The sequence below is a fragment of the Kogia breviceps genome, chromosome 15 (genome assembly GCF_026419965.1).
Source record: "Kogia breviceps isolate mKogBre1 chromosome 15, mKogBre1 haplotype 1, whole genome shotgun sequence".
Classification (NCBI taxonomy): domain Eukaryota; kingdom Metazoa; phylum Chordata; class Mammalia; order Artiodactyla; family Physeteridae; genus Kogia; species Kogia breviceps.
The window spans coordinates 16444621-16468723 of record NC_081324.1 but is presented as its reverse complement, the minus strand read 5'-3'; the positions used below and the strand labels follow the sequence as shown (position 1 = coordinate 16468723).

General features: G+C 42.9%; 1 protein-coding gene, 1 long non-coding RNA gene and 1 other non-coding gene across 9 annotated transcripts in view; 1 reads left to right on the top strand and 2 right to left on the bottom strand.

The window, feature by feature from the left end:
• Positions 1-2417: 2417 nt before the first annotated feature.
• NARS1 (asparaginyl-tRNA synthetase 1) lies at positions 2418-17977 on the bottom strand. 2 transcript variants are annotated; one of them, XM_059040440.2, is made up of 15 exons: positions 17733-17977; positions 16636-16718; positions 14373-14438; positions 14180-14272; positions 14005-14094; positions 12959-13037; positions 12034-12104; positions 10544-10630; positions 8954-9175; positions 8649-8848; positions 8088-8223; positions 7384-7497; positions 5144-5275; positions 4697-4828; positions 2418-3867 (listed from the first exon to the last, which is right to left on the bottom strand). In XM_059040440.2, exons 1-15 carry the CDS (start codon positions 17773-17775, stop codon positions 3736-3738), a joined length of 1680 nt encoding a protein of 559 aa, XP_058896423.1. In that variant the 5' UTR covers positions 17776-17977; the 3' UTR covers positions 2418-3735. The 2 variants fall into 2 exon arrangements, with proteins under 2 accessions (XP_058896423.1, XP_058896425.1); XM_059040442.2 differs by having other exon boundaries at positions 16636-16715; positions 17733-17958.
• Positions 17978-19582: 1605 nt separating this feature from the next.
• LOC131742995 (U6 spliceosomal RNA) lies at positions 19583-19686 on the bottom strand. Its single transcript, XR_009331653.1, has one exon. It is a non-coding gene; the product is annotated as a U6 spliceosomal RNA (small nuclear RNA).
• A 3214-nt stretch (positions 19687-22900) lies between these two features.
• Positions 22901-24103, top strand: part of LOC131742517 (uncharacterized) — a 78979-nt gene continuing 77776 nt past the window's right edge. For 4 of the 6 annotated variants that reach the window (XR_010836900.1, XR_010836899.1, XR_010836896.1 and 1 more), the window contains exons 1-2: positions 22901-23112; positions 23762-24016. This is a non-coding gene — a long non-coding RNA (uncharacterized lncRNA). The remainder of the gene's footprint in view (positions 23113-23761; positions 24017-24103) is intronic. The other 2 variants (XR_010836898.1, XR_009331473.2) reach the window with 1 other exon arrangement.

Below are 24103 nucleotides of genomic sequence, written 5' to 3'. Positions count from 1 at the left end.
CAAACAAAAGAGGGGACACTTTAAAAAAAAGTTTAAGAAAGTTTTCACAACTGAAGGTCCTGACTTTCTGAATTTAAAGAGCCTACCAACTGCCCAGCAGAATGGATGAACAGTCCCAAGGAGTATCATCATATTTCAGAACATGGGGACAAGCTTCTGGAATAGACAGGTCATATGTAAAGGACCATGTATGAGAATGCTTGGGAATTCTCCACAGCAACATTGGAAGCTAGAATGGTAACACTGGAAGCCAGGGTTTCAAAATTCTGAGGGAAAAATGCTTTCATGTTTTTCTTCATGACATGGAAGTAAATGCTTAAAGAGTAAGTTAAAATTTTGAGCACCACCATTTCTGTGAGCCAGGGTGCTACACACTGTATTACATTTTGACACCAGAAACCAGCATCTTTGAACTGCAGAGTACACCAATGCTTTTTCAAAGATAATATTCTTCATCTTATCTTCACGTTAGTAGTAATCTATGAGGGAGAAGGAAACTTTTCAGCATAAGAAACTAAATCATTTCATTGACCAGCAATTAGCAAATACTATGAATGACAGTATTTGTACATCATAATATCTTTTTTCCTTAGGACTGAATGAAATAATAGGATTATAAGTTTAGAGGAATTCAACCTTTGGAGTTTCAAACTTAATTCTGTCACTTTTAACAGTGCACCTTCAGGCTTTTTTTTTTTTTTTTTTTTGTCGGTACGCAGGCCTCTCACTGCTGTGGCCTCTCCCATTGCGGAGCACAGGCTCCGGACGCGCAGGCTCAGCGGCCATGGCTCACGGGCCCAGCCGCTCTGCGGCATGTGGGATCTTCCCGGACCGGGGCACGAACCCGCGTCCCCTGCATCGGCAGGCGGATTCCCAACCACTGCGCCACCAGGGAAGCCCCAGGCTTGTTTTTTAACTTTTCTCAACCATTACCTCAGGGGTAATAGGGCTATTATCCATATGTAGGGATTATAGGGCTATAATTATCATTTATATATTGTATAAATTTATAATTTATATAATTATCACAGAGGTTATTGTGGGGATTAAAGCATGTGACAGTACATGGCTGATACAAACCAGTACTCCATTATTGGCAGCTACCATCATTTTGAGAATTTCCCAGTGTGACTTGAAAGCTAACGAGTGCACATAGTGTTTTTGTGGCCACTGGCAATATTGGACAGTCTCAACCTTGCCCCAAAGTTCCCATTTCAACATTGAGATTGGGAACAATTTCAAAAGAGATTAATGTGAGATGAATGAGGACCTACAGTCATGACGACGAGAGGCTTAAGGCTGTCTTTAGAAGAGGGAGGTAGCTACTCAGTGACAGTCACACTAAGTCTGCCACAGCCTCAGCTGGGTGGGCTTTTAAAAAGCATCCTGGGCCCAGCCCTGAAATTCGGATTCTATTGGTCTGGGATGAGGCCCAGGCACCAGTATTTTTATAGTCCCAAGTGACCCCAATACGTAGGAAGGTTGCTTATGACAGAATCTTATTGCTCTATACACTGAACAAGAAATTGTTAGGAAATGCTAGAGACAGCCATGTGTGGGGAGCTGGGTGGGTGGAAACGGCTGTAAGACCTTGACAAAGTCAGTATTTAAGTCATTTGAATTGCTACAGTATTAGCCTCCCAGCTGTCTCCAAAGCAGGTCAGCTACACAAGTACCAAAGGCGAAGGGGGTTGCTGGCGTTGAGAATCACGTATCAGGAAGAGGTTTCAGGCAGGAAATGGCTGTGAGATGAGTCTCGCGAGAGCAGGAACTCAGGACCGGGCGTGGGGAGTTGGACACTTGGCAGGGATGTGGGATGGGCTTGTGACGCTTACATTACAGGGACAGCCAGAGTGAAGGGAATGCAAGTCCGCGTGCATGAGACGCGCTGCTCGGGTTCTTGGTTTGACGTCACCACAATCTTGACTCTGTTAACCCCCAGCTAACCCCACAGCTCTCAGTATTTAAAACTTTTAGCCCATTTATACAATTAAAATCTAATCTAATTGAGCCTAACCTCCTCACCTAAATTCTGATCAAATGAACGGCCTAATTGAATCCAGTTAGAGCTCATTCCCATTCTTACAAGTATTTTTCATTTAAAGATAGAGGCCAAATATACTACAAATGCCCCATTTCCATCTGTCATTTTACTTAACTGCAAAATAAGGTATAATCTAATGTGTCCAAAATTAATACAAAAAGGATTATAAAAATGTTACTAGGACCCACAGCTAATTTTTGAAAACCATTCCTTTTCATTACCATGTACTTTCACTAATAGCTACCAAATTCAGGAACATCGAGTTTCACATATACAAATCATGAAAAATAAAGATTTAAAAAATGCAAAAGGCATGAACTAATTAATGTGAAACAGAGACAATCAGCTTAAAAAAAATTAAGTCAGCAAAGAGTTTTTCCGTGTATCCATTTATTGATTGCTGGGAATACAGCTTTTTGAGGATACATGACATGCATTCTGGGGGAAAATTAACCAAATCTGAAATGCAGCCATTCAATAAGCCTGCAAGTTAATAAAGTAGCACAGATTAGACCTAAAGACGCAGTGTGGGGTGACTCCAACAGCCATGCAGGGCTGTCATGAAGATTCCAGCTGCAAATACTTTGGGAACTTATTTACTTTTTAAAAATGAATAAATTTATTTATTTATTTTTGGCTGCGTTGGGTCTTTGTTGTTGCGCGTGGGCTTTCTCTGGTTGCAGGGCATGGGCTTTCTCATTGAGGTGGCTTTTCTTGTTGCAGAGCATGGGCTCTAGGCGTGAGGGCTTCAGTAGTTGTGGCTCATGGGCTCCAGAGTGCAGGCTCAGTAGTTGTGGCACATGGTCTTAGTTGCTCTGCGGCATGTGGGATCTTCGTGGACCAGGGGTCGAACCCGTGTCCCCTGCATTGGCAGGTGGATACTCAACAACTGTGCCACCAGGGAAGCCCGGGAACTTATTTATTCTTACTTAGGAGCTACCAGGGAAGAGTGAAGATCACCCTGCCTCTTTAGTTTGAACTAATGCTAGGAAGAATGCTGTTCACTGAAGTGCCAAAAAACAAAAACAAAAAGTTGCTCTTACTTCAAACTGTTTAAGGCCATTCCACTTTTACAAATTCTTCCAAATCAATTTGTATGCTTTAGAATTATATAAGCAGCTATCAGATTAAAAAAGATTAACAACTGAGGCAAAAGACTATTCATTTCATTCCTGTATCTACTGCTGATTTATACTCTGTTCTAATACTAGCTGATTTTTTACAGCATATTGTCAATTTTTCCCCACAGTGTTTCTTTTAACTCACTGATAGAATAAAATGATGTAACTTAAAGAATTCCAGTTACACTTAAAAGGACAGAAAGATTAAGTTACTGGAATGTCTCAGACTATAAGTTAAAACTAATCATATATGTGGTATATATGACACAAAGATTATAACCTAAAATTGGATAAAATGCTAGAATATATACATGACTGCAGAGTTACATGCCACATATTTCCCCCCAAATTTTGTAATGGGTTTTTTTCTTAAAATGACACCATCAATGTGACTTGATATTCAAATGATTTGGATTGCTTTCTATGGTAGCAGGAATAAAAAACAAAAAGAGAAAACAGTATTGGATATACCCCAGTGGAATAAAAAAGGGAAGATTTTGGCTGTTTTTTTTAAAGAGGCAGCCTGTTCCATGAACCGTGTTCTTTCCTTAAATCTCCAGGAGGAATCAGTTATGGCTTGCAGCGCTGGACAAATCGAGGGTACAAGCATACATCTCGGATGTGGTATCTATTCAGAATCCAGGTTAAGAATCGTTCCAAGCCCAGGCCATAGCCTCCATGTGGACATGTGCCATATTTTCTCTGTTTAAAGAGAGAGAGAGAGAGAGAGAGAGAGAGAGAGAGAGAGAGAGAGAGAGAGAGAGAGAGGGCAAGCGACAGAGAGGAATAAATGCTCAGTTTAAAATTTTGTCCACAGTCTCCCTGGCGGTCCAGTGGCTAGGACTCTCCACATTCACTGCCATGGCCCCAGGTTCAATTCCTGGTCTGGGAACTAAGATCCCGCCAGATGCATATCATGTCCAAAAAAGAAAATTAAAAAAATAAATTTTGTCTGAAATAGTTAAAATTTTCTCCTGTAAAATGAGTCAGCTTATTGTGGTTAAGAATTCAACCCCATACAGCTGATTCACTTTGCTGTACAGCAGAAACACAACATTGTAAAGCAACTATACTCCAATAAAAATTAATTGAAAACAACAACAGACAAAACAACAAAAAGAATTCAACCCTTAATCTATACTCCTTCATGGACCACATATGAAAAAATAATTTGGTATGAATATGAAAAATATAAACCAAGGATTTGCCACCCTGGAAAGAAGAGATTTCAAACTTTTAAATTAAGTTAATGTCTCTGTTTATCAGAAGAAAATGAAAGACTAGATATTGGTAGGATCTAATGACATTTTAAAAAATTCAGTAGCTACAAGCAAGGCCAGGAGTTAATAGGCTTTCAGATTAAGTTAATATATTATTGGCCAAAGACAAAACTAGCAGTATTCACATGCCACATTATTATAACCATGAAACTGAATATAGCTCATTCAAATACTTCCCTTTTAAAAATTTCAATTTATACAGAACTATTACAGTGAAGAAAATTTAAAGTGATTAACAAAATTCTTTTTACCTGATCTGTGTACCAGTAATAGGGAGTGGGGTCAATTCCTTCTCTTTTATAACCTGCCAGTATCTCTTCATTGTCCCAGATACGCATCGAGCCTCCCACAATCTCACCGACATTGGGCATCAACACGTCGACCTTTCAAAATGAGTAAATAAAATGCGGTTACTCCTAGGCTCTCGGTCACGGCTTTGCTCTAGAGTTTAAATGAAAATCACAATTAAGCTCCTATAACTAAAGGAGCACAATGATCATGCAAAATTCAGATATTATTCAAATTCTATAATTGAACAAGATAGGTGAAACTCAATCAGAGGACCAAAGACACTTCTTTAAGTACTGCAGATTTATAATGCAATTTATAATGCTGGGAGCTGTATCTTATTCCAGTGGCAGCGCCCACCCCTTTAAAAAGCACAATCTCTAATAATACTATTTGAATCCCAAACCGACAGATTCGGTAAGGCGGGAATCCTCGGGACATCGCTGCATATAGAAGGACTTGATCTCCACAGGAAATCGACACAGCAAGATGGGCTCATTAATGGTGTCCGTCATCAGTCTCTCAGGAGCTTCTGGGATATCCTGAGGTTAAACAAGACTTCATTAACATTTACAACTCAGAAAGGCAACGAGACAGAAGCAGCTCTTTGACCCAGTAGCAGCCCTTCATCTTATTCATGCAACGGAGTCCAGAATACACACCCACCCATAACCCATAACCACGTGGGTGGTTAGGGACAATTTCTGCAAAATGAACTGTAAATAGATCTGCCTCCTCCTACAGTATATCTGTGCCACATTGCTTGAGGAACGAAAACACACACAAAAAACAAACAACCTCCCAGATCCTGCTCAGTTATTTTTTTTTCCCAGTGGCCAGTTTTATCTAGGTCTGAGGCAAACGAAGTCCACTCAGTCCCACAAGGCATAAGATCATCAGTGAATGCTCCACAACATCAGTGATCTATACACAGAGTATGTTATTAATAACACCAATTTTTAAACTCTCCTGGTTCTCTCGGCTTCTTTCCTGTTACAATGAATCTGCGTGCCTTCAGTGGCAGTAAGACACAGTCATAAGACAAATAACCAGTGTCAAGTTTCTAAGTGTAACCACACCTGGAGTAGTTAGCCAAGACAGTTAGATGATGATCGATCAAGTTAATCTGCTTCCCTCTCAAACATCCTTCAGTAAACCGCACATAAATTCAAGTTAAAACTGAAAACTCTTGTCCCAGTAAAAACAGATTGAGAGAACTGGACAAGACTCTTTGATTTATTTAATGTAAGAAACTGAGAGGGAGCTTAGCCATCACCTGGCACAGCTGTTTTCAAGCTCTCATCCCTGGAGCCCTGCATCCTCTAAAGTCCAGAGAGGAAACGGGAGATGAGTGGGAGAGCTCTGGTCTCTCCGCCTGTAACTGCTTTACATACTAGAGTCCTGCATACAACTGAACTGGGGGGAAAGGGGTCGTACTGCACATTCCGAAAAGTTTGTGAAGACCTCTTCTCTACTCTAGCGCCCTCATGTGTATGGGATGATACTGACACAAAGAGGAAATGCTGACAGACATGGAGGACTTCCTGCGCCTCGGCCCTGCTAAGCATTTAGCTCATTAAGTTCTCATAACTTTGCAAGGTGGACGTTACCTCCAAGGCAGAGATAGGGAACCAGAGGGCGGGGTCACTGGCCTTCAGTTAACCAGCAATAAGGACAGAGGTGGGAGCAAAGCCCACCTGGGGGGCTTCTTGCTCCAAAGCTTGTGTTCTTTCCACTCAATCACACTACTTTGCTGAGTGCTGGGTGATAACAGTGCTCAGGTTTTCAGCACAGAATTTGGTTATTATACATCATCAACTGAATTCATGATACAATAAAAGTAATTTACATAGACCTAGTACACTGTCTGTCCTCTGTAAATTCTTTCTAAAAACAAAAGAAAACTCTAGTTAGCAGCTATTACTCACATTTCATCTGTAAAACAGATTTGCAAATACCATGTAAAGAGTGGTTAAATGCACAGGGAAGAGGGCTTAGAAAAATGTTAACCATCTATACCCCCAAAACATGCTGGGAGGGTGGTCCTGGGCAAGACAGACATGCTCAGTGTATCTGGGGCACCGGGCCACCTTCCCCAACAAAGCCTCCTCTCTTGGTTTTTGCATTTTAATCAGTGGCGATTTTCTTCTTTTTTTTTTTGATTTTCTTCTTTGAATTGCCTCCATATGAAGGAGTTATAATTCACTGTTTTGTGGGGAGGAATCCTTTTTGAAAGAGCTAGACGGTTTCTCCAGAAAACCGAAACAAATATAGACACATACCAACACTCTGCATGGGATTTCAAAGTTTATAACTTTCTTAAGCTTCCTGCCAGTCTAGAGAATTACAGCTAGAGCTTGTAAGTCAAGACCACAGAGTGATCATGGAAGAGGAAAGAGATAAAGGATGGGATGTGAGGGCTACAAACTTGCTAATATTTACTGAACACTACAGCAAAGGCACTGCTCTAAGGTCTACTCTACATCTACTAAGCCACGGATCCTCGGACAACCCCAGGAAGAAGGGTCCGTGGTTATCATTTATTTGACAACAGCAGATGCCTTCTGCATCACTCGTTAATTAACCGGAAGTAGCAATCCAGTTAAGCACAAGGCTACCTCTGAAACAACGACTAGAAAGGAATACACACCTCTCCAAATTCATAGAAAGTTCCATCTTCTTTCTTTATATTGTGTTCTTTTAGCCACACAACAGCATCTGAATAGTTCATCCGTTTGAAAGGCCGTTTGGGGGGCTTGAAGTTCTACAGTAGAAAGGAAAAATACAGTGTATATAAGGAAACCATTCACACTAACATTTCCATTTTAAGAAACACTATTTATCATTATTGTAAAATATTATTTCAGACTTAAAAACAATGTGGGGAATTCCCTGGCGGTCGAGTGGTTAAGACTCCACACTTTCATCGCTGAGGGCCTGGGTTCCATGCTGGTCGGGGAACTAAGACACGCAAGCCACGTGGCACGGCCAAAAGAAAAAAAAAAAAATTAGTCTGGAAATGAGTGAAGGGAGTCAAAAAGTATAAACTTCCAGTTATAAAATAGGTAAGTTCCATTAACAAGATGTAATGTACAGCATGGGTACTAGAGTTAATAACTCTGTATTGTTTTAGATATATAAAATTATTATGCTGTACACCTAAAATTAATATAATGTTATATAACAATTATACCTATATATATATTAATCATTTATTTCAAAGCTCACAAAGCTATTAAATCTATAAAAACCTAAAAAACAAATGTTGAAAAAACCTAAAAATCTAAAAAAAAGACTTCACTGCCTTCCGAAGCAGGATCCTAATTTTGTGTTTCCATACAATGGCAGACCTACCGGGTTGAGGTCATGCACTATGCTTGCTGCGGGTGATTTCAAGACTCTATCGACCACGTCACAGACCAAGTCCTCCAATCGGTTCAGGAGCTCCTCAAAGGTCAGGAAAGGGCACTCTGCTTCCACGTGAGTGTATCTGAGGAACAAGACAGTAGCTCACAGCCTCTCTTCTTTTCACAAAGTTTCTCTTAAGCAAGGGTTTTAATGCTGGGAAACCGTCCAGAAAGGGAAAACTCCCACCCTGCTAATCAACTCCCAACTCTCCAAAGTAGTTTCAGCCCACCCGCCTTCCTTTCCCCCTTAATAGTCATTTCTTGTTCATTCCTCAACACATAAAGGATCAAGACAAAGTGAATGAACAGACTTTAGTGAGTTATGGCCTAAGAGGCAAAACTTCTTAGACAGTTTCCATTAATTTATTCAACTGCCCTTCATATAGCCTCTTAATACATCAGAGGTTTTTACACAGACATCATTTACCTACATCAAGATTGCTTCTCTAAACATATTTTCTTTAAAAAAAAAAATTTTTTTTTAAATAAAAAAATGACAATTCTGTACTCAGCCAGGTGCCTTCGTGTTCTGGATTGTTCTGCCCTGTATGACTGTGCGATACAAAAAACATCTCCCAGAGCTGGAATGCAGGTCTCCAGGTACAGCTGAGAGGACTGAGTGAGATACGCCTCTTCCCCAAAATAGTCCAGCTTGAAGAGTGTGGCACCGCCTTCCACTTGTGTTTGCACTAACGTTGGAGGACTGATCTATTCAGGTGGAAAGGAGTAAATAAAGGCCTTCTGTGAGCACCACTGCTCAAGTTCAAAAATGCCAAAGGCATTGTTTGCAAAGGATGATGAACGCATACTTACTTCATAGTACCCCCTATCGAAGAAGTGATCTCTAAAGCACCTGGTGACCACAGAACGTGCTTTTAGGATTTTGGACATGTTTTCTCCCCGGATCATCATGTGTCTGTTGTTGAGCTGGACGTCAACGTCAGACTCCTCGTTGATTAAGTTATCAGCGCCTCCAGCGGGGGCCAACCCAATCAGCTCCCAGAAGTCACAATTCAACTCATGGCCCCCTGGAGCCTACATTTTTAAAAAAGGGGTAGGGAAGGAGAAGGAAACAGAAAATTTACAGTATGAAAGATTCTAATTTATATAAAAACTTTTAGTAAGCTCAGATTTCTAAGAACCTTATCATTATTAGCCTACCCTTCTAAAAACGAAGACCCAATAATTGAATTTTATATTTATTTAATATTTCTTTCAGACTAAATACACATACATTAATTTTAAAAAATAGAAAAGCACAAACCAGAAACTATAATCCCATGACTTGGAGTAACCACTAACTACTGTCAACATTTTGGTATATCTTTCTAGCCTTTGCCCAATAATTTAACAGTAACATAAAACCCACATTGAAAAACTCCTTAAATACAAAGGTCTTACTAAAAGGTGTTTCTCTTTGGAACATATATATATATAGTAAAAATTCAAATTATCCCTAATAATTCCATTGAAAGCATTACATTTTAGAAGCCACACAGTATGAAATATATAGCTACCTTGGTACCAAACACTGGACAGCAAGTAATATCACAAAAACCATTCCATCATGCAATCACATTACTTTCAAGGAAAATTCAGTAAACTTGAACCAGATCTTCACTCTTAACATAGGTTCTTTACATAGACTCTGGGGGACTCTCTTATCAGTATTTCTAGTCTATCAGGAGGACACTATGGGCTCCCTCTGGTGGTTGATATGTCACGTTTGTTTGTTTTCTTTCCCAACAAACAAATATAACCACAACTGTTACTTGACCAATAATTACCAACAAGTTAACTCTAACTGGTATAGGTTACATGCCTGTTGGCTGGGGAACAAACAAATCTCTATCAAACCTAGCTTTAAGTTTTTTAAAAAGAGGCTTTCAAATTCTATTTTTAAAGTTTCAGATTTATTTTATTTATTAAATATATATTCGGCTGCGCCGGGTCTTCGTTGCAGCATGTGGGATCTAGTTCCCTAACCAGGGATCGAACCCGGGCCTCCTGCATTGGGAGCGAGGAATCCTGACCACTGGACCACCAGGGAAATCCCCAAAGTTTCAGCTTTAGATCACCGTTCTTTCCTGAAAAACTTTCGGTAGACTAAATTTTCATTTCCACTTAGCTGAAAAATTATTCACATACACACAGCAAATTGTTCTCACCCATGAAGTTTATTTAGGAATTCCTTAGGCTGAAAATCCCTGAGATCGTTACAAGAGCACACAAGCTGTACAGTATACGTGTCTCACCAGAAAAGCAAAAGGCATTCTAAATTTAGCAAGTGCATCACATTTGTAAATTTATATGCCAAATACCAAAAGTATCAATACAAATAAAGACACTGGAAAACACACAAGTACACAACTCTTCTCTCAGTGAGGAACTCAACGCACTCACCTGCTTGCCCTTTGGGGTAAGGTTTAGCCTTCCATACACTGCGACGCTACTCTCAGTGGACAATATTACTCCGTTGTAGCACTGACACTGTAAGAAGATCAAGTTCAAATTCAGTTACTCACATTTACATTAAAATCGTCTGCCACACAGAAAGCACAGGGAATTATTTACAAACAAGTTATCTCGTCCAAAACTAGTAAAATAAGACAGCCATCAAACATTTATCTAGATACAGATACACACATATATATATATGTAAATACATACTTTACGTACATACACCTGCATAAATAACACTAGCCCGTATCTCTCAAAAATATCTGGAAAGTTAGTTTCTCTTTTTCTTTAAAATTCAGACTATTAAAATAATACACAGAGTTCACTTAGACTATGATAATCAATACTTGCTAAAATCATTAGGAGAAAAGTGATGGAAAACTTTATAAAGGAGGGATCAGGCCATCAACTTCTGAACCCACTAATCATAAAGACAACCAGAATTATGTGCTTCGTGATGGGATGTCATTGGAAGAATACAGCTTTGTCCATGAAGTAGTTTTATCAAGCAGCAGCAGCAGAACCTGAATCTGACCAGACCTAACCTCCAGCTTATAAGAAAAACAAAGGATAGAGAAACATGTTAAATGACACATTATGATGCAAGCAACCAAATCCAGAATGTGAGAAGTCCCACAGGACCAACGACCAGACTTTTTCCAATAAACGGCAAGGGGGAGTGGGGTGGAGAAAAGAGAATGAAAAGGGGGATCTGTTATAGATTAAGAGCGATTTCAGAGACATATCAACTAAATGCAACATGTAGATCTTGTTTGGATCCTCATTCAAACCAACCAACTGTAAAAAAGACATCATGAATCAATTGGGAGAATCTGACTGGATATTTAGGAGTTGTGCTAATTTTGGGGGGGGTGATAATGGTAGCGTGGTTATATTAAAAATATTTCTTCTTGGTGATGCATATGCAAGTATATTTCTACAAAATATGACGTCTGGGAGGTAAAAGGGAGGAGCAGTAAACCAGAACTGGCCAAATATTAATCATTACTCGTTATGGACTTAACGTGTATCCGCTGCAAATTCATATGTTGAAACCCTTCTCTGCTCTCTGCTAAGTGAGGATGAGCACACAACAGGAAGTGGGTAGTCTGCAACCCAGAAAAGGGTCCTCACCAGAACCTGACCATGCCGGCACCCTGATACGGACTTCCAACCACCAGAACCATGAGGAATAAACTTCTGTTGTTCACAAGCCACCCAGTTTATGGTACTTAGTTACAGCAGCTCAACTAAGACGTTACTGAAGCTGAGCGGTGAGCATGTGAGGTTTCTTCCTACGGTTCCATTTTTGAGATGTTGGAAATTTTCCACAATAACACAAAATAAGTACAGACTCTAAGATTCCCAAAACTAACAATAAAGTAACCTATTGAAAAAAACTGACTTTTCATCGTAAATATGAAAATATTTACCAAATCATCTGACAAGACACACTGGAGATAACCCGTACCATCGCGCAACACCAGAAACATTAAATTCTTTCCTAAAAACGAGAAAGAGAAGTTTAGCTAGATTGTTCGAGAGGCACTTGAAAGCACTTTCTCATAATTTAATCTTATGTAAGGGAACCGCCACGGTTAAATGTTGAAAGTTCAAACCTCCCACATGGCCCCATTCCTCTGAAGGGTTCACCAGTAATATCACTACTCAGTATCTGGAAAGTATTTTGCCTTCTTCATTTTTCAAACCCTTCATACTTTTAAACCCTATGTGAGCCTCCTGACCCACACAATCATGGGAAAGCAAGACAGAAAGCATGTGAGTAGAGGGATTAAGTCTTATTCACCTTTGAGTCCCCTGCAATACCTAGCAAAGCACATTCAGCGGGGGGTGATATATAACTGCTGCACAGAAGCACTCTTGGTTTTTTTATGCCCCCTTTCTTTTTACGAAGGATTTGACAATCACTTACAATAAAAGACATGTAATAAAATAATAAAAGCAGAAAGAGAAAGTAAAACACCACGACCAAGTACAAATATACTAATTATAAAAATCAACATCACTGCCATCAGTAAGTTTCAGATTTGGCTCTGCACTTCCGGTAATATACCCCCTGCTTTCCTTAAAGAACTCAATTCAATTAGACAAATATTTCCTGGACACCTCCTGGTCACTGTGACTGCTTACAGTTAAGTACCATTTAAATAATTTTTAAGCTTTCAATAGTCATATTAAATAAGAACCAATTTGAGATACAAATTAGTACTTCGTTTAAAAAGCTAGCATTCTCAAACAAAAATACCCCCAAGTAAATGTTTTTTTTAAATGTTGTTCACCACCTAAGAACAGGGATATTGAAAATTAAAGAGAGAAAAGGACAGCTATGCCAGTTACCTTGCCTACGCAGCCTGTGGACCCAGCCAAATACCTTTACTCTTTGGCCTCTATATCCTTCTAATTCACGAATCTTCACCTATCAAGTTAAAATAAAAAAAACATTTGACCCAGCATGTCCTTTATCACATACCAACTTTGTCATGAGTATGAGATAGATGGCAGAAAAGTGTTAAAGATTCGCAAGTGGTGTAAAACCGCTGACAGTCACTCTACTACAGGTCAGAGCCCAAAAATTTCACCACACTGGAGGGGTTAAAAAAAAAAAAAATCCAAGTCTTCTTTCTCTTAGTGCAAAACCGTCAGTGAAACAACCAGAACTTCAGACATTGTTATATAAAATCAATGAATTCACAATAGCAACAAGCTTAGTCCACGCAGAGCCCTCTCCCTGACCTTACCACCCCTCCCACCACTCTGGGTGCTAGAAGCTAACCAGGCTGGCTTTTCCTCTGAGGGATGGAGGAGAGAGGGGAGGGGAGGGGAGGAAGGGGTTGGTGGGCGTGGCCAAGAAAACAGCTTCCTCACTAAGGAAGCAAGAAAAAAATGACAATCCAGCAGCAGTAAGAACCATTTGAATTCTAACCATGTCCATTCACAGTCCGGCATTCTGGTCTAGAAAGACTATAGACATAATCAAATTTCAAAAAAAAAAAAAAAATTACAAAAGCTTTTTCTTTATTTAAGAAATCATGAAAATCTTGGATTTCAACCTCTTCCTTTTACTGTGAGGAAACTGACACCCAGGGAGGGTAAAATCACTTGTCTGAGACCACACAGCCCACCAGGCCTGGATTCCAGGGCTGCTGGCTTTTAGTCGGGACAGAATTCGTTCAACATGCAATTACTAAATTTTATCAAAAAATGAGCCCCGCAAGGACCAGCCTCATAACTCTCAAACATTACTGCGCTCTCTCTCCCTTTTGAAAGAAAAGAAGAGACAAAGGGTGCAAAGGAGCAAAGCACGTGGCATCCCACTCAGACACAGAAACAACAGTTTGACCCCGTGAGTCCACAATATTTGAAACGATACACATCACACTTACGCAATTTGGCTCTGGAAGACTTGGGTCGTTTTTAATGGTAATCTTCTTTGCTCCTTCCAGGTTCTTCTCTCTTCGTAAATTGTCTTCTGCCTAGTTTTAATAACCAGGCAATTTGTTAACATGGCTTCTGGTGTCCCAACTTGAAACATGTTCACAGAGCAAATCTACTGCTCACCTCTTTCTTTTCCCGGGATTCACTCTTCAACTGTTCCCTGTGCCACAGTTTTCTAATGTTCTTCATCTGTGATTTAGAAATAACATCCCACCTCTGGAGGGATAAACAGATATTTAATGTTTTCAAGACCTCTGTAGTCTAATGAAGGTTTCTTCACAAAATCTAATTCTGTAAAGCTTTGGGTTCACCCTACCTCGTTTTCTTTTTGTGAATCTACGTAAATGGTAGGAAAGGGTTCCTTTCCAACTGTCATCAAAGCCTTGGGGAGGGAGGGAGAAAGAAAAAGGACATTTCTTTAACATTGTACAATGTTTAAAATCAAAATAACACCTGAATTATGAGGTAACTTTGATCACCTAGAACATAATCGAGAGCCCAGAAGAAAGCATAAAGACTCCACCAGCCAAAGGTCAATGTCGACAGAAGGAATGGCGGAACATTCGAAGAACATTTTGCTTAAGGTAGAATGTCCTTTCCCAAACAATTCTAGCAAGTTTGGTTACATAGTATATAGTCTCCCATACTAGTGGACTAGAAGCAACAGATTTTAAGTGGCCATGGGGACCGACAGGAGGTACGCTGACAGCATTAGAGACAGCTGACGGCAAAGGCCAACTGCACGGCACATACAGACGGTTAATCCTCACGAAGAAACCAGGGAAGTCATTTCTGAAACTCTCTCAACAGCATAATGGTTAGGTACACAGAAGGCTAAGTTTCATCTAATTGGAAAAATTCCTGTGTGTATAATATATGTACCTCTTTTCACCAATACTGGGACATATCAGACATCAATATTATCATTTAATATTTTATAGTTTGTATTCCTTTTTAAAAAAAATAGTTGAAAGTATGTAAAAGATAAGTGTTTTATTAACTGCTTCAAATACTCCTTCAAATTTTCTCCTAAGTTATCATCAACCAAGAAATGCAATGAATTACTACTACTGTCTCTAGTGTAAGATCTGAAGCTTATGAAAATGGACCTTTTCTTAAGATCTAGTTTCCAAACCTGAAAACACTTTTCATCTTGATTTAACACTAGTCTCTACTCAATTATTGCTACAGAGGAGGAGGGAACCTGGCTCTTTTGGAAACATCCAGGAGAGTTCAGTTCCTCCTTTTAACAATTAGACTTTATAAGGATGTTTGTAAATCACTAAGAATTCGTTTACTACCTGACAGTCTGTACCGATCCCTCCTTTGTTAATCACTGATATTGAAGGAGTCAAACTGTGATTCTCCAAATTAGAACAGTACACTTCTGCTAACAGCGACATTTTGCAAACATTCATCTAAACACTACTGTCAGTTCTGGGGAGCCACAGGAATCACCCCAACAATCCAAAATGAGAAAGATTTCCCTCTAAGAGTTAAAAAATTAAGACCCATGGTTGACACATCAAAACATAACCAGAGTATGAGCTAAAAGAGGAGAGAATGGTCTCAGCACAGGAACACTTGATAATAACCTAAATGAATACGGTAAAAAAGCTCACAGGAAGGGGAATTGGCCAGACACAGATACACAGAAAAAAAGTGTCAGGGCGGTGCTCTTCCTCGTGCTGTCCTGGGAGAGGGCTTTAATCAACTTCCTTATGTAGCAGATGTAGCCATTCCAGTCTACAGGCAAGCCCACGGCTACTTTCAGAGGGATGTCTTCGGCCCACACCGTAACCCGATGCCATCAGGTACCTACTCAATCCTGAGTCGAAGCTCTGGAAGAACCCATCTGAACTGTATTTGGCTTTCCATGTAAGTCTGCTTAAAGAGAATATGCTAAACTCATTGGAGGATTCTACACCCTGAGAAATAATAATATATTGTTAAATTAGCATCCTGGCTTTAGGCTCCAGACTCATGAGTTCCTGAGTGTCTGCTCTGTTCTTGGTACTGATATAAATCAGGTCTTTGAGTCTCAAGGCTCAAGATCACATCTGGATTCAAGTGGTAAATTCACCAAGAGAACTCTTAGGAGTCAGTTTGGAAGAAATGTGAGCATAAACTCAGTATGACTAAGGGAAGATGATTTTTATTTCTACAAGAATTAAAAAACTGGCCAACTGACTCACTGGAGAGAAAAATTCCAAGATGTGATGCCGTATGGTAAGGAAGAAAAGAAGATACCTATTAAAAATGTTCAAGGAGAATTCCCTGATGGTCCAGTGGTTAGGACTCGGCCCTTTCACTGACAAGGGCCCAGGTTCAATCCCTGGTCTGAGAACTAAAGATCCCACAAGCCTTGAGGTGCGGTCAAAAAAAAGTTCAAAAAAGTTTAGATGAAGATCATCTAATACCCTTAAAGCTACATATTTGTACATACCCCTTACTTGCCCTTTTTGGAAAGCTCTCTTCAAACCTAGTGCTTTAAATAAAACTCCTGACAAGTCACATAATAACTGACATGAGTCATTAATAAATTCAAAGTTGTTTTCCTAATGAGAAAGAAGCTCTACCTTAAGGCCTGTTTTAAAAGGTTTCTCCTTGGTTCCATCACCAGTAGCATCACTTCCCTCTCGGTCTGAGACATACAGCTCTGCTGTTTCACAAAAAGAAAATAAGTTACTCACTTGGCCAATAATTATCAGTCACCTCATACTGCAGCTACTTTATCCATTCTTTATCTTTGTAAACAGAACAAGCATCTGATTGGTAAAAATTATCAAGGTCCGAAAGAAATTATATCATAATTATCCCACTCCCCTATCCAAGGACATCCATCCCATAAAAAGGGATTAGTTAAATTGAGCTTTTGATCATCTTCATTTGTGGTACTGCTTCTATCTACTCGAATCCCCGGCTTTTCAGTTGGCCAGATCAAACTGGAAGCTTGGATGTTGTACCTTAAAAGCCAGAGTGACCCTGGAGAATTCACTTAACCTTTCTGGGCTTGTTTCTGAGCCTATAAAATGAGGAAAACAATACCCATCTTGAAGTACTGAGAATGAAATATAGTAATCGGCTATGCTGGTGCTAGAGCACAGAAATCAAATATCAGTTTTCTCTGGTCTTTAAAGGAAACCAAAGCTCTGAGGTTAAACAAACGGAAGAAGGCCTCACAAGGAGTAAGCGAGCAGAGACATCAATCCAGGTCTCCTAAATCTCTTCCTTTTCCTACTGCACCAGATGGTCTCCCAGGAAGTCTCAATATAAGTGAGGATATGTGAAAAAGAATTCGCATTCTGAAATCCTTTCCTGCCGGTCACTTGGAAGAGTCACGTATTTGGGGGCTGCCCTGAGGTCTGGCCATGCCTCGCTCTGCCTACGTCTCAGCTGAATCACGAGATTTCTCGCAGTGGGGCCGGGAGCTGCCGCTACCCCAGGCGGGGCACCCAGGGCTCGAGGGGAGCCGGGCCTGCTCCCCGAGCGCGGACCCAGGGTGGGTCCGGGTCCCTCCTCCCTCCCACCCCCATTCACGTAAACAGCGGCGGGGCGCCCAGTCCGCGCCAGGCACCAGGGTAAGTAAGAGCTGTATTCGGCCGGAACAAGGCTGCTGCCCCAAGCAGGAGCGCCGCGCCACTTACACACCCCGGGGTCCCCGAGCCTCACTCACCTAGCACCATCCCCGCGGTCGCCCTGGTCACCTCCAAGGACATCGCCTCCAACACGCCTTATCACCCGCGAAGTGCACCAGCGGCTTCAACTCGGAGGTTGCATCAGATAGTGTCGTGCAGAAGTCGTCGCAATAGTCACCCGAGCGTCGCGACTCCATTGGTTACAGGAGGTTGCGGAGCGTGGGCGAGCGGCGCCGCAGCCGCCATCTTTGCTCCGGGCCTAAGCAACTTCCGGGTGTGGCTCCGCCCCGCTCCCCTCGCTCCCTCCTTGTGAGCTGGGGGCTCCCGGGGGCACCACCGAGGACTCCTTGGCCCCCCAACATCCGGATGGCGCTGCAGTCCCTATCCCCCCGGCGTCCGTCTCCCCAACTTTCCCGCTGAATCTTCCAGTTCCTCGCCACCCCCCACCTCCTGTTGTGGGCACAGTAGGGCCCTTCCGGAAACCGGATCCTGGATTGCGTTCCACATCCCCAGATGGTGGAATGCTTGTGGACTTAGTGTCATCATCAAATACACTGAGCTCCAGCCACAAGCTGGGGGTGGAGGTAGGGGTCAGGGACAGAGCTAAGGGTAGTCCTGTCTCCCATTCATTGCCTGCTTTGAAATATGAAGATGTTTTAACTTTCTAACTTCAATGAACGAATGAATGTATTTCTGTATTTGTCACTCGGACTATAGGGTGTTTTGTTTTTTTTGTTTTGTTTTGTTTTTGTTTTTTTTTTTTGTGGTACGCGGGCCTCTCACTGTTGTGGCCTCTCCCGTTGCAGAGCACAGGCTCCGGACGCGCAGGCTCAGCGGCCATGGCTCACGGGCCCAGCCGCTCCGCGGCATGTGGGATCTTCCCGGACCGGGGCACGAACCCGTGTCCCCTGCATCGGCAGGCGGACTCTCAACCACTGCGCCACCAGGGAAGCCCCTAGGGTGTGTTTTTATTTTAAGTTAAAAGAATCACTATTACGGAGGCCGTGATAACGTTGTGAAAAGAACTAGGGCTTCAAACCTGGTTGGAATTCTGGTTCTGCCTTTTGCTGTGTGCCGTGGGATAAATGAGCTAACCCGTCTGAGCTTCAGTTTCCCTATTTGTGAAGGTTGATTAAGTTCACTGCCCAGCAGTCATAGGTACTAAGTAAAGGGTAGGTAACGTCATCATTCTCAGCTTAGTGGAATACCAGAGTTTGTCCCTGAATCAAAGGAAAACATACTCTTGTTGTGAAAGAAACTAAAAATAACTCTGTGCATAGCTATGTTCAGAGTCTATCAAAAATATGAACCAGATACTTTTCTTTAAGAATATTTCCCCCGGTTTCACGGGCTTTCCCCTTTCCCTCTTTGCTCGTGTGTTAGTTATCTATTGCTGCAAGGCAAATTCATTACCTCACATAGTTTCTGAGGGTCAGGCATTCGGGAGCAGCAGGTCCAGGGGTTCTGACACGGGGTCTCTCCGGAATCAAGCTGTGGGCAGGGGCTGCAGTCACCTGATGCCTTGACTAGGTGAGGATCTGCTGCCAGGCGCACTCATGGCTCTTGGCAGAGGCTGTGATTTCAGGTCAGGTGGGCTCCCCAGAGGGCTGCCAATGACGGGCAGCTGACGTCCCACAGAAGCAAGTGATGTGAGAGAGAGCGAGAGAGAGAATGTATTGGTTGCCGATGTTGTATAATAAATTACCCCCAAACTCCAAGCAACAGTCGTTTTCTCACATTGCTTGTGGACCAGGAATCTGGGCAAGGCCTAGGTGGGACCTCAGGCTCTGGGTCTCTCAAAAGACTGCAATCGAGGTGTCAGCTGGGGCTAATTTAAGATTTTTTTTTTTTTAGCAGTTTGTTTTGAATGTTGTATGTAAGATTACTCAAAAATACGGAATGCTTCACACATTTGTGTGCCTTCTTTGCATGGGGGCCATGCTAATCTCTGTATCCTTCCACTTTTAGTATATGTGCTGCCGAAGTGAGCACAGTCTCAGATTTGTAAATCTCACCTGGGTGATGCTTTCCCACACACTCCTGCGGTGGTCGGCAGGATTCAGTTCCTCACAGGCTGTTGGACTGAGGGCCTCAGTTCTTCGCTGCCTCTTGGCCAGAGGTCTCCCTCAGCTCCTTGCCTGTGGGCCTCTCCGGCGGGCCACTTGCTTCACCAGAGCAAGCGAGGAGGAAGGAGAGCATTCAGGCAAGATGGAAGCCACGGTCCTTTGAATCCCATCACTTTTGCCATTAGATTCGAGTCACTTGGTCCAGCCTACACTCAAAGAAAGGGTTTTACACCAGGGCACGAATACGAGGCGGCAGGGATCATGGGGCCATCTTAGGAAGCTATCTGCCACAACAACTAAACCCCGAGCTGTACTGCCTTTTCATAACCTAACCAATGAATGACATTTCATCATTTCTACTATATGTTACTGGTCACACAGACCAACCCTAGTATAATATGGGAGAGGACTACACGGGGGGTGAATTCCTGGGGGTGGAGGTCACTGGGGGCCATACTAAAGGCTGACACCACAGCCCAACCAATGAATTTCTCCCCTTCATCCTGCTCTGAGCCCCCAGGGGCTGGCTGATGTGGACACATCAATGGGCTCTCTGGCTTCTGGTCAGATACAGCCAATGGGGAGCACTGGCAATGATGGAGTGAGGTAGGGGTACATATTCCCCTAGCTCCCTCATTGCAGGCTGGCTGCACCTTCAACTGAAGGTCCCAGGACCTGTCAGGTGGCACTAACAGACTGTCATCTGAACTACCCTTCATGAATTTAGTTTCATCTGATCCATCAAATTGGATGTACACAGAAACATTGCATTGTAAAGAGGAAAGTGGGTCTACAGGACTGGGCCTGAAAATGACAGATTACCATAACACCTGCTTCAACCGCTCCTCAACCCACACGTACAGACTCGGGGAATTTCCCCGTGTCCAGTCCGTGACACCTGCATAATATGCTGGCATGAGCCAGACGTGAGCAGCCATTGTATTACAGCCTCACTGGGGTGCAGCTCTGAAAAGATGGTGGCGAAGGGAAATCATCTCAGATGCTAGAACTCTGAGTGGATGACTGGTTTTCCACTTCTTACATGAGTAGAGATGGCCTGAGGGACTGATGGACACTGGCTAAAGGGTTGACCAGTTGATCAGAGACTTGGAAAGAACAAGATTAGAGATTAGATATGGCAGTCTGGTGGGGAAGTATGTGGATGAACTTTTCTGCATGGGCCCAGAGTGTGAAGATATCTTGCCCTGTGTAAATACCCAGGGGAACACATTCATATAGAGGAGGTATAGAGGAGGTCTTTGTATAGAACTGTGGATGTTGGCCTTTCCTGCCCACACCCCCCCACCCCGGCCCAGGTCTCCCAGTGCTTGTTCAAAGAAACCATATACAAAGTTGCTGTAGTAACAGGATGGAGGCTATGCATGGGTTCAACGGCATGGGCTTACCTTCATCAAGGCTGATCTGGCTGCCTGACTACCACTGCGGAGGACCCAGCCTGACAACAGCAGACGCCAACTTTGAGGACCTGATAGGACACTAATCTTTGGGGGGACCAGGTGGCCAGCTGGTGGCTGGTGGGTTACATTCAACTCCTGGAGGAGGCAGCAATATGCCTGTCAACTGTAGAGTCATTGTCCACATGCGGCTGTACCCTCCCTGCCTGCAGCACTGGCACCTGCGGACTTAGAGAATGCTATGCCCATCTCCGCAGTACATAGCATCTTCTCTAAATGGGGAACAAATTTTCAATGAAGGAAGTGTGACAGTGGGCTCATAACTGTGGAGTTCACTGTGTAATCATGTGCTTTGCATCAAATTATTGCTTAAAATATTCACACGTTTCCCTTTCTTATGTGAGAGAAATGTACTTTCCTGCTTCATTCATGTTGGGCTTGGCTGTGTGGATTTTCTCTGACCATGGGAGGTGGACAGATGTGATGCAAGCAGAGGTTTAAACTGTACTTATACAGTTGAGTTTGTTTTCTTGCTCCTACCATCATCATAGAAGAGTGAACCCCAACTGGCCCACTGGTCCAAGGAAGGTGATAGAAATGTGACCTGGACCCAGTCTGCAGCTTGGAGCCAAAGCCATCGGAACCCAGCCCAGACCAGCTTGACTCTTAGATGCATGAGTGAGAATAAATGATTGTTGTTTTGCCTCTGAGTTTTGGAGCATTTTGTTACACAGCTTTATTGTGGCAATAGTAGACTGATACATGCCTCATTACCCAGAAGCATCTGGCTTAAAAGAGAGCTGAGTAGCCTACTGGGAGGCAGTTACGACACCCTGCGAGGTGTCATAGACAATGTTGGGTGCAATCTCCCCCAGAGTGGAATGCATATTATTATTTTTTTGTATGTTTGTTGGTTTCAAACAATTCTCCAGGTATTTTCATTTCTGTGAAGGAGTTGAAATGTCTGTGACCCACACTGAGGCCAGTAGGCAGAAATCTTTACCGTTCTTTGCCCAAGGGAAGGACAACCTCTCCTAACACCAGTGAGGACCACAGGAAATGGAAGTGGGAGAAGGGAACACAAGCTCCAGGGCTACTGCAGGCCAACCCCTCTGCCCACTACCCTCAGCCTCTACCCCCAGTGATAAAAACATAGTGGTCGGGTCGCACCTCCTCTTTCCCAGGGCGGTTCTCTCCTCATCTACCCACAGGCGGCATTGAACCTGCCTCTGCTCTGTGTCTGGTAGGTGGCCCGTACATGTCACCACCAGATTGTATGTAAGAGGCCATCCTGGCATCCTTCCAGGGCACTTACCACAGAGCCCTGCTCTCAGTAAGTGATTGGTATGATTCTGTTGGGGGGACAATCTCGTTTAGTCCAGGCTCCCTCCGGAAGCAGAACTTCCCTTACAGCATCGCGGAAGGGGTCACTTCCAAGAACAAACTGAAGTTTGTCGGTGCTCATGAGTGCATGAATAAATGAATGAATTCAATGGTATTGCTCTTCTCTCCTCATTGACTGTGGCCTGCTGGGGGCACCCTCATCTAGCGGTCCTTGGTGTTTCGGCCCCACGCCCAGTCAAGGTTGTTCTAGTCTCTCGGCGGACGTCCCCTTCGCTCCACCAGGAACCACAAGCGAGTCGCGGTCCTAACCCTTTATGTCCCTCGAGGGCCACCGTAGCGGGCCGCCGACTTGCGCTTAAGGCCCGCGCTGGCGGCGGCGCCATATTGTCTCCGGGCGCTTCCGCGTGTGCGCACCTGGTCCTGCTTGTCCGACTGCGCGCGCATCTCTCAGGTGTGGTGGGCAGGCCGGACGTCGAGTGATGCTTTCAGCGTTTCATCTCCAAGCAAACTCACAGGCGTCTTTAGAGCTTTCTAAGGCACTCAGTTATTTGCTCCTCAAAACAGTCGCGGAGAGAGAAGAGGCAGAAATCACTGTAAGCGCCTGTCGGGCACCTTTCCCCATCCCGGAGCCGGGAACGGGGGTGGGGGGATGGGTGCTGGGAGGAGAGGCCTAGTGTTTGCTTAATTAGCAAATCGGTCAAGCAGTCCAAAAAAAAAAAAAAATCTCAGTAATATTTAAAACTGGTTTGAAATTGCAGACAAAAAGAGTGGGTTATCATTACGGTGAAACTATTAATTTAAGGAACTGAAAACGTAACTTGTAGAGTTAAATGTAAACACTTAGGTTTGCTTGTTAATTTATTTCAGTGATTCTCAGGCTCCTTCATGTTCGTCAACTGCTAGCTTTATCTGTAATTTCTCCCTTCAAAAAAAAGTGAGTGAAATTATTTTAAAGTCCTGCTGTCCTTTAAGGAGGGTGAATAATGGGGCTCTGAAGCCAGATACCCTAGGACACAGGGCTCTTACGTTCTGCCTCGGTGACCCTGGTCGGGTTCCTTAACCTCTCTGAGCCACAGGATTTTCGACTGTAAAATGCTAATAATCCTCTGGAAAGGAGGTTGCTTTTGTGAGGTTGGTATGAGGTCAAGTTATACAGAAATGTCTAGTGTGTGCTTGGCATCTAGTGAGCCTTCTGAATTAGGGCACAAATGATATCGATAGTTAATCATGGTTCTTTTCCAGGATTCTGCATAATCACACTTTCAAGCCTTCAAGCTGCTGAGGGCTGCTGGTGGGCCCGCCCCATCCCCTGCCCTGCCCTCCTTCACCCCTAGTGAATTCAAAGTATCTCAGACCCTGGAGATCCTTTCCACTGCCCCACTTCTCAGGAAATGACCCGTCTCTTGCTTCAAGCCATTAAATAGGAGCTTTCTGAAAGTCTTTCCTCAAAACTCAAACTTTTCAGCCTCAACACCCGCCCTTACCTTCTAGTACCATGTAAGTACAGTTGACCCTTGAACAACACGAGTTTGAACTGATAGGTAGATTTTTTTCAATAGATACTGCAGTACTACACACCTGAGG

Excerpts from the sequence above, each read along its gene's own strand:
- NARS1 (XM_059040440.2), bottom strand. The coding sequence starts at position 17,775 with ATGTCCTTGGAGGTGACCAGGGCGACCGCGGGGATGGTGCTAG. Across the intron at positions 12,105-12,958 it reads CCACAGGCTGCGTAGGCAAG|GAAAGAATTTAATGTTTCTG; the intron begins GTAACTGGCATA and ends TCTCGTTTTTAG. Across the intron at positions 10,631-12,033 it reads GTGTCTTGTCAGATGATTTG|TGTCAGTGCTACAACGGAGT; the intron begins GTAAATATTTTC and ends ATCTTCTTACAG.